This window comes from Theileria orientalis, chromosome 2 (genome assembly GCF_000740895.1).
Source record: "Theileria orientalis strain Shintoku DNA, chromosome 2, complete genome".
In the NCBI taxonomy this organism is placed as follows: domain Eukaryota; phylum Apicomplexa; class Aconoidasida; order Piroplasmida; family Theileriidae; genus Theileria; species Theileria orientalis.
Window position 1 is genome coordinate 1,208,501 of NC_025261.1, and position 16,408 is coordinate 1,224,908.

The following is a 16,408-nucleotide window of genomic DNA, read 5'->3' on the forward strand; positions in this document are numbered from 1 at the left end:
GAACAGTGCAGCGGAACAGCTAAAACATCAGTCTCTTGTTCTGTACTCTAATCTGATATCCGTCCGATATTCCATAGCTGCGCAGATCTGCAGAATCATCATCTAACTCTTCGGATAGCGGCATCGTCTAAATTTCATTCATTAGTGCTAATTGCAATTACTGTCATAACTAACTAAATAACTGTATTCTCACCTTGCTATTGTATATTAACTTGATGTCCTTCAAATTCATGTTAAACAGACTGCTGCACAAAAGTTTAAGTTCCAATACAGTGTAAGATTCCATTAGATTTTTCTCAACTGGGTTATACTTGAAACTTTCAGAGTCCCCGTCAGGAAACAATTTTACCTTTATCTTGTTATTAGTTGAGATCGTATTTGAGATAATGGGATCTGGTTTATCCGATAAATTGTTTACATACCGCTCGAAGTTTGCCCTCTCCTGGTGTGTAATGATGGTGCCGTTTAGCACATTTAAATTGGGAAAGGTAACAATTATAAACATCCTAACCAGTTCTTTCGAACTGCTATTAGTATTCCTAGTGTCATTTGTATTATTCAACTTATTGACTAGATTGCTAAACCTAGAATCTGTCGACTCAGAGCTATTACCCATATACACTGGATTAATTGGGTTATAATTTACCTTTAACTTGGTTAAATTGGGAAATATTTGCGATATTTTAACTAACTCGTTTAAATCTTCTATTAGGTTGTTCGATAAATCCAATTCTAGGGGATTTAAGAATCTGAGATGTTCTGAGGATTCTACAGTGGAAATATAGTTGTTTTCCAGTGCTAATTTGCCCAAATTTGGAAATAATTCTAATAAAAACTTAATTGTGTCCCATTTGTATATGTAATTGCTTGATAAATCTACGGCCTTAATCATTGGGTACTGATTACCCAAATACTCAATTTCACTGAGTAGATTATTACACATTACCAAATTTTGTATGTTTTTTGACTTATCGAGTGTTTCTAAGACTGTTTTGAACTCAAAATAGCAGTTGTTCATGACGAGAGTTGATATACTATCAGAACCTATTGGTAAGTCTATTTTGTTGCTAGAAATGTCTAAAACTTGCAATTTTGGGAAATTCTCCAGCAGTTCATTTATCTTTGAACTGTCCAATAGATTGTTGTTTATGTAAAGCTCTGAACACTTGGGAAATTGTTCAATTCTCCCTAGTTTTGATATTTTCATGCCATTTAGGTCAACAATAAATAATTTACTAACATCTGAAAAGAAATCAACTGCACTGTCTATTCCGACAAATTCATATACATGACCAGAATCATCCAGGTTAATATCGTGTACATTTTCGTTTTCATACAGATATTTAGCCTTAAACGCCTCTTCAAAACTTGTTCCAAAGTTTATATTGTCCAATTTGACAAAGGAGCATGGTTTATATGCGTCTAAAGCTAGGAATCTTTCATTAAGTATCCTATAAACATCAGAATGGACAGTGTCGGTTGACATAAGACCATTCCTCAAGGTTGTACTACTTATGTGATTTAAAATTGCTAGTTTATTATTTTTTAATTTATTTAATCTATTAGAATGATGATCAAAGTCCCCTTTAGTTAAATTATCCCATTCCACGACAAGTGTGTAACCATCCGGTAAATTGGTCCAATTATGGGTCTTATTTCCATTTTCACTTGAAGAATCTGGGTATGAGTCGTTAGTTTTAAAATTTGGAAGAATTTGACCACCTGTTGAAACTATAGTACCGAGTAAATCTGAGACTTCCACCCTGTCTCCTACACTAAATTCACTCATGGCTAATTCTTATTAATCATTGATTAACATTATTTTATTTACTAGGTTAATTTATGTTTATTAATTAAACATAAATACAAATGTAGAGGTATGTAAAAATAAATATTTTAGTGGTTTGTGTACGAAAATCACAGATATAGTGTCAACCCATTGCAAGTACTACAAATGTCTACCTCATTGGTGTTAGCCTTAGAAATTTTCATGAATCAAATATGTGTAAAATATTGTTTTACCGCCAAAACGTCAGTTTATAGTAAAATAGAAAAAAATTATTGCTAAAAGGCCTGCGAGCTAAAACACTATTCAAAGTTAACAGGCAGCACACACAGTCAGCACATTAATGTGGCATTTTATTCCTCTATGTTTGGTGCTAGGTAGAAATTTATGAAACTCGTGTCCTCCTCGTCACTGAACCCGAACTTCACCGACAATGGTATTCCTGCCGATAGGTTTATTGAGACCTGCTCCGCCAAATTAGTTGCCTTAGAGAATAAGACCAGGTACCGAGTTGCGAATATTTGAGACAGGTTCTCGATGCTCGTTACTCGCACCTCGCCCACGTCCGAGTGGAACCTCTTGCTCGCTCTTATTCCTTCTCCTTCCGTTTCCAGTCTCATCTCGTTCTCTGACATGCTTATGGTCACAGTTTCCCCGATCGAGTGCAGGTACTTGGCAAATTCCTGGAACTTCTTAGAGTTCATGACACACTTGCAGGAGTAATCGCAGGACGGGATTTCAAGGTGCTCCCTATCAACTTCAATCAGTTTAACTTGTGCCTCCAGAGAGTCGGATTCTGTGTTAGAAATTAGATAGTAATCAACGGTATTAACATATGAATAACAAGTAATAATGAAACTAGATAACTAGTACTAACTAGCTACTAGTAACAGGTACAAACGACATAATCCAAATAATTAATTACCTAGAGTCAAATTGGCGCCAACATCCTCAATTATTCTTATATTGAGCACCGGATCCTCTGACATATCCCCCCTTGATAAGTAAATCAGGGATTTCTCCTTGACCACTGATAGAATTTTCAGCATAAACGATATATTAATGCCGAGTGTGCACGGCAAGTCGCAACGATATAGGTGAAAGAAATCTGGCGCTAATTTTAAATGAATTAGAGAAATGTGTGAGTTATCCATGGCCTGCATGGTTAGACCTTCGTCTGAACAGTCTATACTGACGTCGCTGCAGATTTCCTTCAAGGACTCAAAAAGACGTCTAAGAAACATGCCATCAAGTTTACATTCAAACATGTTGAATATTTAGGAATGATTAATAGTTAGATGAGTGATTTCTATAATAGCCTATTTAGGTCAATTGAATGTTAAATTGCAGTAATTAGAGACAATTAAGTTATTGCTAATGCTGGTGTGTACTTATAAGTTGATAAACGGACAGATTTATTGCTGTGCGGTTGACAATGGAAGATCAATAATTAAAAAATGTGTAAAAGTATTCTTGTAACCCTAAATGAGAAAATCTCAATTAAACCTTTAAAATTTTATTAGCTCTGTCTGTTTGGTTAAAATTGAAAAGTAGATAATGGTAATAATCTATTCAGTAGATTAATTTAAAATTACTGTCCGAAAAGTAGAATCCCTTAAATGTTAATTTAATGTTTAAAAAATAATTATTTGGGAACAAATATAAAACAATAAACGCTAAAAGGGGTTAAAGGAGTTTAATAAAAAGAATAAAAGTAAAATGTGTAGTAATACACAAACAACATCGAAACCCATTCCCCACAGTTGAATTGTACTTATTTAGTTGTAAACTGCCATATAAAGTTGTTAGTTTTTAATTTAATGTAAACAAAGATTAGAAAATTAAATAATATCGCAGATGTTTGGTTATTCCGTATTTTTACTTGAAGTATTATAGTGTTTCATATAGGCGAACGTGTATGATAAAATCCTCTAAATAACTGGAACTAACTGAGTTTATTGGACTTGGATTAGTTGTATTTGTAAGAAATAAAATATATTTGGCAGATCTAATATATTTGTTCCCGATTTCTTTTGATTTAGAGGTGTTTTTTGCTAATTTGGCCTTGATTTTACTTTAAAATGCAACATTGGTTTTAAATTAAGTAATCTTAGAAATTTTAGATAATTTGCAGTTATTCCGTATAGTTTAAGTATAAAAAATGGAAGCGACGTGCCTGGGAGACCTGTTTGATAAGGTCAACTACACAGTCGAATGCGTTGATATGAAAAGCTCCAAAGAGTATGATCGCAACCTGCAGCTGATGAAGAGGCTCAACCTGGGCGGCTTATACAAGTTCTTGAAAGCACTCTCGAACACCTTCAGCCTGAATTACATATCCACGTCGAGGCCGACGAGATTGGAGTACGACTCCTCGACCAGACAGCTGCTGAAAACACTCAAAAGCGTATTTTCGAACAAGAGAAGGAGAGTTAACTTTAGCCCGAACGTACACTCAGTGTCGTACGGGAACACGGGAGCGGCCGGAGGCCACGCCTGTAGCATGCTCGGCGCAACCAGCAGCATCGGCAGCTCAACGACAGTGGAGTCGGCGACGATGGAAGACATGGAATATGGACCGCCGAACGTCGACTTCTTCGTAAACGATAAGCAATTAGTGGTAGTTTCGCCCTACCAGGGAGGGAACCTGAGAGTGACCACAATACCAACCGGAAAAGAGTCAGGAGCGTCAACGCCACACACAGAGTCGTCGAAGAGTAAGGGCCTGATCATGAACACGGGGCTGAAGAGTTTCCTGGTGGTGACGGGAAACGAAAGTCAGGTGACGACGCTGTGCGTAAATGAGTTCTTCGGGTTCGGATTTGAAGTGTTCGCAGGGTTTGCAGACAAGGCAGTGTGCTTCTTCAGAATGAATCTGACGCCAGAGGCGGAGTTGTACGACCCGAACGCAGAGTACGGCGCGACGGGGTGCTACAACCTCACGGGCTACCTGAACCTGGGCAAGGTGCCGCTGACCTCGAAGTTCAGCCCGAACAGAGAACTGGTGCTCGCGTCAACCAGAAAGAGCCTGTACCTGCTGGAAAAGAGCGGCTTCGACCTGGAGTACGAAAAGCTGTGCGAGTTTAAGCCAGGCTCGCTGGTGTGCGCAGACTTCCTGAACGACTTTGAAATCATGGTGCTGGAAAACAACGGCCTGCTGACGATGTACAAAAAGTATAACCTGAAGTTTAACGTGTACATTAGATATAACCTGGGGTCTCTGCTGACGCAGGCGCCAACTGCGGACAGAGCCGAAGGGGCAACCGTTAACAGCCCAGCACCAGGCTCAAGCGGAACGGCAGGCGGCGTCGGCGTCAGAGGATTTAACAATTTTAGCCTGGGAACGAGGAGGAATGCGAGTGTGACGCCAAGTAGGGCAGGGAAGATGGTCAGGGACCCGAATGGTAACGTGTTTATACTGGTGAAGGACACAGCACTGATTAAGTTGACGTGGAATGAAACGCTGATACCGTACTCGAACGTAGTGTCGTTTCAAACGCCAAACAACATGGTGGGAGACAATCAAGATAGGAGGTACGTGATGTTATTTTGATAATTAATGGTGGTAGTAAGATGGTTGCTATAGCGACCGCCCGATTGGTGATAATTAGTACTGATGAATACATATTTACTAGTTAGGCTAATTGAATTTGTAACTAGTCATCAGATTAAACAGATTAAGCTAATTGAATGCGTAGGTTTATCACGGATTTCAACGTTGAAAATAACTTAATCGTCGTGACGTTTAGAGGATCGGATCTAGTTCACCTCTACAGCCTAACGTCCTTTAAGGAAATACATCACCTGAAGCCCCCGAGGACGAGATACACGCCAACGTTTGTGAAGTCGTGTTCAGACAATAACTTTTGTTACTTGGTGGTACTGTGGTCGTACAAAGGATTTGAAAGTAAAATTGACGGCATTAAGGGGCCTGGTGCAAAGAGAAGACCGCCTCCAGACTACGTGGAGGTGGAAATGGACGTAAAGTTGAGGAGTCTGCTCGAGAATGGAATAATTGAAAGAGAAGAGCTAGAATACGATGAAACGGACATAGTGAGGACGTACAAGATTAAGTCGGCGTTGACGAGGACGTCGAAGAGCGATGACGTGTCGCAGACGACGTACAGTAAGACTGCAGGAATGTATCCCACAGGTTACAGCGGAGACTTCAGAGGATTCGACGGCACGCACGGGTACGGAGGCAGCATCAGCACGTTCGGGGATGGATATAGAGACCCGGCGCCCAGGAAGTTGCCACAGCTGTCCTCACTGAATCCGAAGATAAAACCCAGATACACCACGAGTATGTGTGATAGATAGTTAGGTATCCTGATTGTTGGTTAGATAAGTTGGTAGATATTATGACTGTTAAGTATATGGGTAGGTAGGTGGGTAGGTAGGCATTTAAGTAGATAGGTATCCTATTATGTGGATAGGTAGCCTATTAGGTGGATAGGTAGGTAGGTAGGTAGTCCTATAGTTAAAGAGGTAGGTAATCATTTTATACTCAACAATATGTGACTTCTTGTAGGATTTAACGATTTCAACAAATACGATGATTCGTTCGCCAATAGGAAACACATACTGGGAAGGAAGCTGGATACTAATTTGGCGCAGGAAAACATATATTCAATAGATGAATTTATAAGAAATAGAAGAACTGTACTATAAAAATAATTTGAACGATTGTTGTATACTTGTAAACTATGAATATGTAATGTAGAATATAATGTGTAGAGTGTAGTAGGCGATTTGTAGTAAGATGGAAAAAATAAGAAAATTGGTAAATAAAGTATAAGGTGTAAGTATATAAAGAAAAGAAAGGTGATAATGAGTAAAAATTAAAAAATAAATGTGGGAAGTGAAAAAAAAGAAAATGAAAATGGAATGTGGAAAATAGTAGAATCTTAGTGAAATGAAGAAAGTAATTAGAAATTAGGTAGATAAAGTAGAATGGTGATTGTTAAAAGGGATGTGGACAGCGTGAAACAAATTTCGAAGAAAATTGAAAAAGAATCCAGTGGCGAACCAGGAAAATTCGCTATTGATACGATGGGGTGTAATGGTAGTTAGTCAGTTTATTAATAATGAAAATTCTAGTATCAACCGCCCTTTTACTAATTAATCTAGCTTGCGCTACGAATGTGGACCTAGAGAGAGAAAACTCTAACCATCTAGTAACATTAACCGAATCGACATTTGAGAAGTTGACGCAGGCCTCTTCCGGTTCAACAACAGGTATCCCACAGATAATATAGAAATAAACTAGATAAGAATTGGTATAAAGCAGGTGTTGAGAGAGGGTGTAACTGAGAATTAGAGCATAACTTGCACTTGAAACGACATCGACGCGTCTGTTATGTGGCCTAATTTAATAAAATCGGCACACCCTGCTGAAATACGCACATTGTACTATTTATTACACTTGTTTTGGCCAATCTACATTAGTTAGTGCGGATAGTTAAGTACCTGGTGGCATGAGGAATGACGATGGTGTAGGAACATGGTTCGTTAAGTTTTACGCGCCGTGGTGTTCGCACTGCAGGAGAATGGCACCAGCATGGGAGTCGCTGGCAAAGGAGCTCAAAGGCCAGGTCAACGTGGCAGACGTCGACGTGACCAGGAACCCTAAACTGGGCAGAAGATTTCAGATAAAGGGGTACCCGACCCTTGTTCTGTTCCACAAGGGAAAGATGTATCACTACGAGGGAGGCGAGAGAACAGTGGAAAAGCTGTCGCAATTTGCTCTAGGTAGGTGTTACTAGTGGATTCTAACGGTGACTGGCTATTGCTGGGTGCAGCCGCCGAGTATAATCGACTAATTTATGAGTAGGTGAATTCAGCAAAACGGACGCGTTGCCCGTTCCAGCTCCACTGTCAGTGTTCGCTCTCGCAAGCGACTTTGTAGTGAGTGGAGTCAACGAAGCTCTGAGAGTGTACGACGCAGCACTGGCAGGATTTGTCACAATATCCACGTTCGCATTTTTATTCGGAATGGTTGTCGGACTTGTACTGTCGTTATTTTTATTCACAAGAAAAGCAACAAGGAAGCCGAAGGTACTAACGGAACGTAAAAAGGATAAATGAGAAGTTAATGTGTATTAATATAGATGGATTTGTGTTAACTATTCAGTTGTATTTCACGCTTGTCGTTTAACAATTGGATGTTAATTGGACGTTTTGATTTATAGGAGCAGTAGGGAATTTTTTAAACAAGGTAAATTGGATTGTATTGTATTGGTAGGGAGTATTGGATAATAAGAGTTATAAGAGTGAGGCTTGTATGGGAGTTGAAGGTGATAATAGAGTTGATGTAGAGCTTTGTGTATGTTGGTAATTTTTAAAAACCTTTGGATATTTGGGAATTAATAAATAAATCGATAATGGAGATATCAGGAAGATGAGCTACCATAGCATAGTATAACTAATATAGGCTGGTAAAACGTACCTCTTAAACCAAAGATCAAACTCCTCCCACCAAGTACGCCATTATCGACTCCTCCTGGCAGTTACTATCCGTTTCCATTATCAACCTGTCCCGGCCCTTGGAACCGTACTCGATGCCCAGCGACTTGCGTATCTCGTAGGCGCGCCGTTCTATGAGTTCCCGCAGATCAATCTCGAGCCCGGGGTAGTTGCGAGGGTAGGCAGGTATGCCGAGCACCGTTTTTCCCAGTTTGTCCTGTATTTCCCGGGCGTCTCGGGCAAACGCGGCGTCGCGCGCGCACGTTTGTTCGCGGTTTTCGCGCTGTTCCTGGGAGGTTTGGTCGGTCTGGCCGTTGTTTTGGCGGCCGTTGTGGTTGTTGTTGCCGTTATGGGCGGGTTGGGGGCCACCCGTGCCCGTAGCAGGGGGCGGACACTCGGCGCAGTTTTCGCCGTTAGCCCCGGGTTGGGTAGCGGCGGGCTGGGTGCTCGGGGCGTCCTTGCAGCTGTCCCCCGTCCCTGTGCCCGTCCCTGTATTCGTGTGGCCCGCGCCCGTGCCCGTTTGACCCGCACCCGCCCCTGTACCCGCCTGACTGGCGGCCATCCGGACCCACTTGAGCTGGGCAGGCGGTTTCGACGGGGCCGGGTCGTCCGTGCCCCCGTTGCCAGTGGTGGGTACGCCACTCGCTCCGTTACCGCTACCACCCCCTCCGCCCCCGTTGCCGTTACCACCCCCTTCCTGTGGCCCGGAGCACAACCGCCACCACTCGCTCGGCCGGCCCCTGAAGCCGAGCTCGACCACCAGGGGCCAATAGTGGGCGCAATCGTACATGTAGTAGTACGTACACACGGTTTGCAGTTGTTTTTCGGGTGCGTATTTGAAGCAGAACGCCTGGGTAGTGGTGGTGGTACTAGGGGTAGGGGTAGGGGCGGGCTGAGCGGGGCACTGCCCATTTGACGAGGCCACCACCGTCCCCTGACCCGCACCCGCACCCTCGGGACAGGGCGGCTGGGCGTACGTCACCCGGCCCAGCCTAAACCCCTCGTGCTCCGGCTTGTGCGTGTAGCGCCGGTAGCACTGCAGGTCCTGGGTGGTGACGCGCACCCGAACCGGGTCGGGCGGGTAGTTGTGGGTTAGGTATGTGTAGTCGTCGGCGGCGGCCGACCCCGTTTGCCCGTCCGTAGATACCGACTGGCTTGACGGTTGTTGCTGGCCGTTCGTACCCGCCGATCCCGGCTGCTGATCGGGCCGCTTCGGCTTAAGCTTCGCTATGGCCTCAACGGTCAGGCGCAGATAAACGGGGTTCAGGAGCACGGACACCCGGAACAGCTCGGGGAGTAGCTTATTGGCGTCAAAGGTCTTATCGTCGCACATGCAATTCGTGGACCCGGCGCCCCCCGGGCCGTTGCCCACCCTAACCCACTGCTTGCAGTAGTCCGCCATGCACACGGGCCGGTACGCGTGTTTGTCGTAGCACAGCATCAGCGGCCGCGGGTCCTCGCCGTAGAAGAACACGTACAAATTGCCCTTACAGGTGGTGTACGACAGCTGTACTGACTGGCCGTTTTTGCCGTTTTTACCCCCGGTTTCGCCGTTTTTGCACCCGGTTTCGCCGTTACTCGTGGTCTGGCCGTCGCACAACTCTAGGCCCTCGTTGCCCTGGCCTTCTCCCTGCTTGGGGCAGGGCTGGCACTGGGCACTGGCGCCCTTTCCACCCGCCTTATCGACCCAGAGGCACAGCACCAGCCCGCCCACCTCGCTGATACCCGAGGCGGTGGTCAAAGCGTGTTTGAAACAGCGGTACCCCCCTGGTTGCAGGCCCGGACAGTGCACTTCCTCCACTGGGATTTCGGTCGCATTGGGTTCAGACGGGGCTGAGGGTTGCCCTTTGTTGTCGCACAGGTGGGCATCATAGGTGGTCTTAAGGGTAACGTGGTGCAGCAGCGCGTCCCTAGTGGCGAGGGGCTTGCCCGCTGTAAGGGCGTTGGTGCCTGTTGTCTTAGAGGTTTTTTCGGCTTCATCCGCTTCTTTGGCCACCTCTTTGAGTATCCTGGTTTTTACGTCGAATAACTGTTTCGCCGCCTTTTGGTTTGAACTCTTGTCGCCCGTGCCGGTATCAAAAACGTCAGTGATTAACCCGTTCTGGCCGGTTTTGTACTCGGTTGCCACGGGGCGCGTGCTCAGCACGATTTGCAGTTTCTTGCTATTGTTAAACAGTGCTTTATCCAGTTCATCACTTAGCTTTTTGTCATCGGACATGTCCAGCGACCCGGTACCTTTTGTGTACGTTTTCTTACCACGGTCCTTCAAAACGTAGTACAGGTTACACTCGAGTTTGGGGCAGGGGCCGCCATTATCGGTGGTACACATCGCAACCACGATCGGACTTTTATGTCCGGTGTCGAGTTTGTAGTAGAAAACGACGACCACGGGGAACGCGCCACACTTCAGGCCGCCATTCTTATCATGGGACGCGGAGATGCACTTGCCGTTGGCACCGCCACCGCCGGCCCCGTTCAACTTGATGCACGTACTGTCACCACCCTGTTCACTGCCCTCACCTTTGCTGTTAACGCCGCCGTAGTGTATGTTGCCCAGGCGGAACCCGTCCCCTTTACCCGTTATTCCGGCGTGCGTGTGCGTGAACCTATGGTAACAGAACGACCCGCAGGCGAATTGTGCCAATACCCGGATCCTGACCCGCCGCCCGTTGAACCAATGTACCCCGTAGTATTTGCAGGGTCGTGAACACGTCGAAACTACATTGATGTTAACGGGGTTGAGGAAATCGGCGACCCCGACCAGCGCCTTTATAAGCGGGCACTTGTCGCAAGTCCCGGTCGGTGGTGTCTGGGCGCACCCGCATTTCGCCGCGTCCGCCCCTTGTACCTCGGTACACTGGGTCCACTTTTGCTCGTTGTACGCTGCCATGTCCTTGGCCCGGTACGCCCACCCGTTGTAACACACCAGGAGCGGTCGCGGGTCGCAGCCGTAAAAGTAAACGCACACCTTATCCCCGTTATCGGGGTGGTGGTACCTTACCGAGCCGTTTTGGGCCGCGTCACCGTTGAGCTGGACCTGCTTGTACTTTCCCCGTTCACCAGTGGGTATCAAGAACTTCAGGCCGGTTATCAGGTTGATGTTGCACAGGGGATCCTTAAAAGGCCCATTAAGCTTGACAAACGGGGTCAGATCGTGGGTCATAACCTTGAAACCGTATTGCTTAACGCACGCACAGGGACCTGTTCCCGCACCCGTTTCTGTCTCGTCCTTAACCGTAATCTCTCTGCCGGTGAGCCGGTTCACGTCGTTGTCGTTGCCAGGCGATCTAAGTTCAGATTTTGGTTTGATGGCGCTCTCGACGGCCTTTTTGATCTCTTTATCGTTGTACTTCCCGCCCTGACCACCGTTCTTGTCGCTCGTCCATTCCGTCAATATCACGGCCGCGTTGAGCAACAAGAAATCGGTTTTGTCGTCCAGTTTTACGGGCGTTTCACCCGATTTGGACCCGTTTACCAGGCGCCACGTATACTCGTACCCCGGCCCACCACCTAAACCGCCACCGCCGCCAGTTGAACCGTTCTTGGTGGCCAGGATGTAGTAGCCGTACTTTTTGCCTGAGTTGGTGCCGGTCACCGCCTCGCCGTTCTTTACTGGGCCGTCCGTGTTCAGCAGCACGATCAGCTGCGGCAACATGTAGCACTTGTCGCTCGTGGAGTAGTAAACGACCAGGGTGTTCCACCCGTTCTCGTTGACCAGGTTTTTGTGGTTCCCGTTGCCGTTGCGTCCACCGGTGCCTTTAGCGACCTCGATCTTGGTTGTGCCGTTGTCACCCGGTTCAGCCGATGCGGGGGCGCCGTTACAGGTCTGGCCGGCCCCTAAACCGGGCCCGTCACACTGGCCGTTTTTCAGGGCGGTCGGGGTCACCCCGTCCTGCGTGATCTCCTTCCCGCAGTACATCAGCTGGCCGATCCGGAACCCGTTCTTCGTCCTGTGCACGACCTTCACGTAGGCCTTTTGAGCGTCGTCGCCCGTGGGTTTTTTCTCGGTCAGGCACACCCTGTTGTTGCCCACCGACGTGTCCAAATCCTTCCCCCCGTTGCTCTCGGGGAGCCCGTACCCGGTGCCCGCGCCTGAACTGCCGCCCGAACCGGCCTTGCTGGCCTTCTCGGGGTCCAGGTCTATACGGTTCAGGCACTCGTTTACCCTGTCCAGTTCGTTGGCGAGTTCTTTGCAGCACGGGCAGTCCGGGCCGCAGTCGGCGCCCTGGGCATCGTCCTGGCCCGGACAGCACGCGCACCCGCCCTTGCACTCGCCCGCCGTTTTGCACAACCCGGGGACGCACACCCACCGGTCGAAATAACAATCGCGGCTCTCCGGCTTGTAAAAAAACCCGTTGTACCGGAGCATCAGGGGCACCGTGTCCGTCTCAGAGCCACCGTTTGCATTTCCACTGGGTTTCGGGCCACCGGTCGCGTAAAAATACACGTACACGTCGCCCATGCACTGGTTGTAGTGGACAGGCGGTATTGTGAACCCGTTTGAGGGGCCGGGTTCGGGTGGACAACTGGCGGTGGGCCCCGGGGGAGCAGCGGGGCACCCACCCTCGCTCTGACTGGACGGGCACCCACCGGGACCCACACCCTCCGCCGAATACAGCGGGATCTCGACCACCCCGTTTGCGCCCGCATCGCCGTTTCTCCCGGGCAATGTAAAAACCAGGCCGGCCACCTGGTAGTGGACGGGTTTTAGCGCCTCTGTAAGCCCGTGTTTCAGGCACTTGTACTTTCGAGCGGTTAGGGCGGGGCACTGGCACTCGCAGACCGTGACCTTGACCTCCCCGTTCTGGGAGACGCCGTTTTCAATAGGCTTGAACTGGCCCTGTCCGTTTTTGGCCCCCTTGCTGGCGTCCCGGCCCTCCAGCGCGTACCCCTGGCCCCCGTTTTTGCACTCCAGGCGTATCCGCACCACCTTTTTGAGGCAATAGCGTATCGCGTCGAGGTACCGGGTCAGGCATTCGGGCTTCGCTACGAGGTCTTTGGCGCAATCCGTGTCCTTTTCCCACACCAACCTGTTCCCGCTGTCCCCGTTTATCTTTATCAGCTTATAGTACTCTTTGGCCTCGTTGTCCCCGTTGTCGCCGTTCTGCACCCCGTTACCCGGCTTGGCAAACTCCAGCTCCACCAGTAACGGGTCGCAGTACCCGGTATCGTGGTTGTAGTAGTACACGGCGACGGATAGCAGGGGGGCCCACTTGTCAGAGGCGGCGAGGTCCTTGCCCCCGTTGTTATAGTAGTCAATTTTACATGTGTCTCCAGTGCATCCGTTCCCGCAATAGACGACGTCGCCCAGTCTAAACCCGTTGTTCGCGCTACTGGACGCGTCGCCGGACCCGTTTCCCGTGCCGGCCGGCTTGTGGGTGAGCTTCCTGTAGCAGCTCTGGGTGGTGGCGGACTGGCTGCACGTCTGCGCGGTTGATTCGGACGGCTGTGTGTTCGGTACGTCCTGGCACTCGACCTGGACCTGGACCTTCTTGCCCATGTACTGGTGCACCTCGTACTTGCAGGTGTTGCCGCCCGAGCTACTAGTTTCGCTTTGGCAGGTGGTTTGGCCACTGGTAGGGGCGGCCTGGCACTCGGTGCCGGCGCCCGCTGCACCGGGCTCGCAGGGCTGGCACGGGGTTTGGGCGCCCTCCCCCGCCGTACCCGGGTGCTGGAACAGGTCGACGGTGTTCAGGAACCCGACCGTCGTCGTGAGCGCCTTAAAAAGCGCCTTGCATTTCTCGCAGTTCACATCTGCGCCCCCTGAACCCCCGTTTGAGCAGGTGCAGGTTCCAGCGCTTTCGTCACCCAGGTCGACCTTGACCCACGTGTCGAAATACCCGTTCTTATCTTTGGGGCGGTACCAGCAGCCTCCGTAGCCCAGAAGTAGTGGTCTAGGGTCGCCCGTGCCTGCTGACCCGCTGGTCCGGCCGCCCGTCCCGCCAACGCCATTGTAGAACACGACGTACAGCCTGGAGCATATCTGGGCGTTTTGGGTCTTGGAGCACGTTTGGGCGTCGGCGGTGGTTGCGCACGTGGCCGACGCGGCCGACCCGTCCGAACCCGCGCCCTGACCCCCGTTCCGGTAGTACAGGTACTGCAGGTGCGCAGGGTCCGTCTTGGTGGCGTCGTCGTACAGTCTTAGTTCGGCGTACTTCGTTTGGCAGCCACCGTTACCACGCCCGTTATCCCTGGCCGGTATCAGCAAACGCAGGCCCGCCGAGCAGCCCTGGCCCAGTTTGGTATTGACGGCCTGGGAAAAATCGTGCTGTATTACGCAGTACCCGTACTTGGTTAAGCATTTGGCGAGGCATTTGCACACCGTACTAGGGTCGCCGTTACTGGTATTAACGTCGGTCACCGTTATCTGTTTGCCGTTGACCCCGCCCGCACCGTTGCCCAGTTTCAGGCGGTTGATCCGTGTTCCGCGTCCGTTGGGTTCCAGCCCCGAAATGGCCCCGGAAACCTCTCTCTCCCCGTAATCGCCGTTCTGCCCGCTCGCCGACCCGTTATGGCCCCCGTTATGGCCCGCGTTATTCGGGCGCCTGTTTAGCAGAACCACTACGGAGTCCGTAACGTTGAACTGGATCCGGTTTAGCAGTAGTGTTATTAGGGTGTTCTGGCCGTTCTGCCGGCCGTTCTGGACGCTGGGTTGGGACCCGTTCACAGGCTGGCCGAGCAGTTTGGTTAGGTTCTGGCCTGTCATTTTTTGTAGCTGTGTGGTGAGGTCGCCGTTCGCGCCGTCCGATCCGTCTCCGTTCCCATTCAACGCCTCCTTTAGCAGTTTTTTTAGCGTTTCGTGCCCGTTGTTATGGCCCGTCCCGCCGGAACTGGTGGTCGACAGGCCGATGTCCTCCAGCAGGTCCTTAAGCGTGTTCTGGGCGCCGTTCCCACTATTCGCGCCCGTTATCTGTACCCAGTAGTACCGGCCCTCGCTATTATCGCCCGTTTCCTGGGCGCCGTTTTTTCGCACGTGCGCGTAGTACTGGGGGTTGTTGTCGCCACTAGCGCCGTTCTTGCCGTTCCTGTGCAGTTCCAGGAGCAGCGGGACGTCCTGGTTGCACGGGGAGGTGGGTTCGGTGGGTGCGGGCGGGCACGTACCATCGCCGGTAGCTGGTGTGCAGGTCGTACCCACGTCTGAGTTTTCGCCGGCCGGGCACGTACTACACTGACTGGTACCGGGCTTGCAATCGCCCGTTCTGGGACACGCACCGGCGCTCTTACCGGCCGTGCTGGCACCCGCTCCGTTACGCTTAGCTTTGCACCCGAAGTATACGCTTACGCACTTGTAGGTCTGGCCCTGTATTTCGGGGAGCTCCTGGGTCTGGGCCTGGGTGCCGTTACCGCCCATGAGCGTCTGGCACCGGTATATTATACAAGCGGGTTTGCCGGCGTTGTCGTTGCCCCCGTTGCTGTTCCCGCCGGTACTAGTTGGCGCGTGTTTATATCGCGTGAACCCGGCGCCCAGTTTCGGTTCCCCGTTCGCGCTGGTGCTGGTGTCATCGCCGTTCTTGGTGACCTGGATCTTCCCGCAGTTGTACTTGCAGTTGGCCCCGTTGCCATCACCCGCACCCGTTGGCCTCTTCATGATATCGTACGTCAATAACCCGGGTAGAGAATCGTTTTCCTGTAGCAGCGCGCACAGTATCGACTGTTCGTTGTATTCGCACAGGTCCTCTATCTTTTTGGACGGGCATTGCGTTTTGTCCGTTTCAAAACAGGACATCGGGTAGTACCTGTTCGTGACGCCGTTACTGCGATCATCACCGTTCTTGAATTTAAATACTAGCACCAGCGGCTTTTTGACGGGGTCGTGCTGGTTGTAGTACACGTCCACGCACTCGAGGCAGAGGCACGGATTGCTTATTGAGAGATACTCCCCCTGTTTTATCTTTCGCGACCCGTTGGATCCCGTCGAGCATTTGAAAACATATATACAACCTCTCCTGGGTGGTTTTAGCGTGTGCTTGCACAGTTTGAACAAGTTGCAACTGCTGTATGGTTCTTCCTTTACGCAAACTTGGATCCAACCTCTGATATAAAGGACATGTGTCGTGCCCAAACAAATGACCGGCATGTTGTATTACGGTTGTCGTACTGTTGTTATACGACGGTCGGCTGTTATTTGTCTGTTGTTTGCGGTTGTAGTAGTTGGTG

At 49.4% G+C, this 16,408-nt stretch overlaps 6 protein-coding genes across 6 annotated transcripts; 2 read left to right on the forward strand and 4 right to left on the reverse strand.

The window, feature by feature from the left end:
* Positions 1 to 19: 19 nt before the first annotated feature.
* TOT_020000587 (conserved hypothetical protein) lies at positions 20 to 1,789 on the reverse strand (the record flags this gene model as incomplete). The annotated part of the gene is made up of 3 exons (XM_009692334.1): positions 20 to 127; positions 194 to 1,677; positions 1,720 to 1,789. 3 exons carry the CDS (start codon positions 1,787 to 1,789, stop codon positions 20 to 22), a joined length of 1,662 nt encoding a protein of 553 aa, XP_009690629.1.
* A 350-nt stretch (positions 1,790 to 2,139) lies between these two features.
* Positions 2,140 to 3,054, reverse strand: TOT_020000588 (proliferating cell nuclear antigen 2; the record flags this gene model as incomplete). Its single annotated transcript, XM_009692335.1, has 2 exons — positions 2,140 to 2,582; positions 2,712 to 3,054. 2 exons carry the CDS (start codon positions 3,052 to 3,054, stop codon positions 2,140 to 2,142), a joined length of 786 nt encoding a protein of 261 aa, XP_009690630.1.
* A 622-nt stretch (positions 3,055 to 3,676) lies between these two features.
* TOT_020000589 (hypothetical protein) lies at positions 3,677 to 3,876 on the reverse strand (the record flags this gene model as incomplete). The annotated part of the gene is given in 2 exon segments (XM_009692336.1): positions 3,677 to 3,850; positions 3,862 to 3,876. The coding sequence occupies 2 exon segments, from the start codon at positions 3,874 to 3,876 to the stop codon at positions 3,677 to 3,679; spliced, it is 189 nt and encodes a 62-aa protein (XP_009690631.1).
* Positions 3,877 to 3,947: 71 nt separating this feature from the next.
* On the forward strand, positions 3,948 to 6,457 carry TOT_020000590 (conserved hypothetical protein; the record flags this gene model as incomplete). Its single annotated transcript, XM_009692337.1, has 6 exons — positions 3,948 to 4,244; positions 4,335 to 5,093; positions 5,172 to 5,320; positions 5,485 to 5,939; positions 6,021 to 6,089; positions 6,318 to 6,457. The coding sequence occupies 6 exons, from the start codon at positions 3,948 to 3,950 to the stop codon at positions 6,455 to 6,457; spliced, it is 1,869 nt and encodes a 622-aa protein (XP_009690632.1).
* Positions 6,458 to 6,873: 416 nt separating this feature from the next.
* TOT_020001070 (transmembrane protein 17) lies at positions 6,874 to 7,873 on the forward strand (the record flags this gene model as incomplete). The annotated part of the gene is made up of 3 exons (XM_009692338.1): positions 6,874 to 7,024; positions 7,286 to 7,537; positions 7,620 to 7,873. The coding sequence occupies 3 exons, from the start codon at positions 6,874 to 6,876 to the stop codon at positions 7,871 to 7,873; spliced, it is 657 nt and encodes a 218-aa protein (XP_009690633.1).
* A 376-nt stretch (positions 7,874 to 8,249) lies between these two features.
* Positions 8,250 to 16,328, reverse strand: TOT_020000592 (conserved hypothetical protein; the record flags this gene model as incomplete). The annotated part of the gene is made up of 1 exon (XM_009692339.1): positions 8,250 to 16,328. The coding sequence occupies one exon, from the start codon at positions 16,326 to 16,328 to the stop codon at positions 8,250 to 8,252; it is 8,079 nt and encodes a 2,692-aa protein (XP_009690634.1).
* Positions 16,329 to 16,408: the final 80 nt, after the last annotated feature.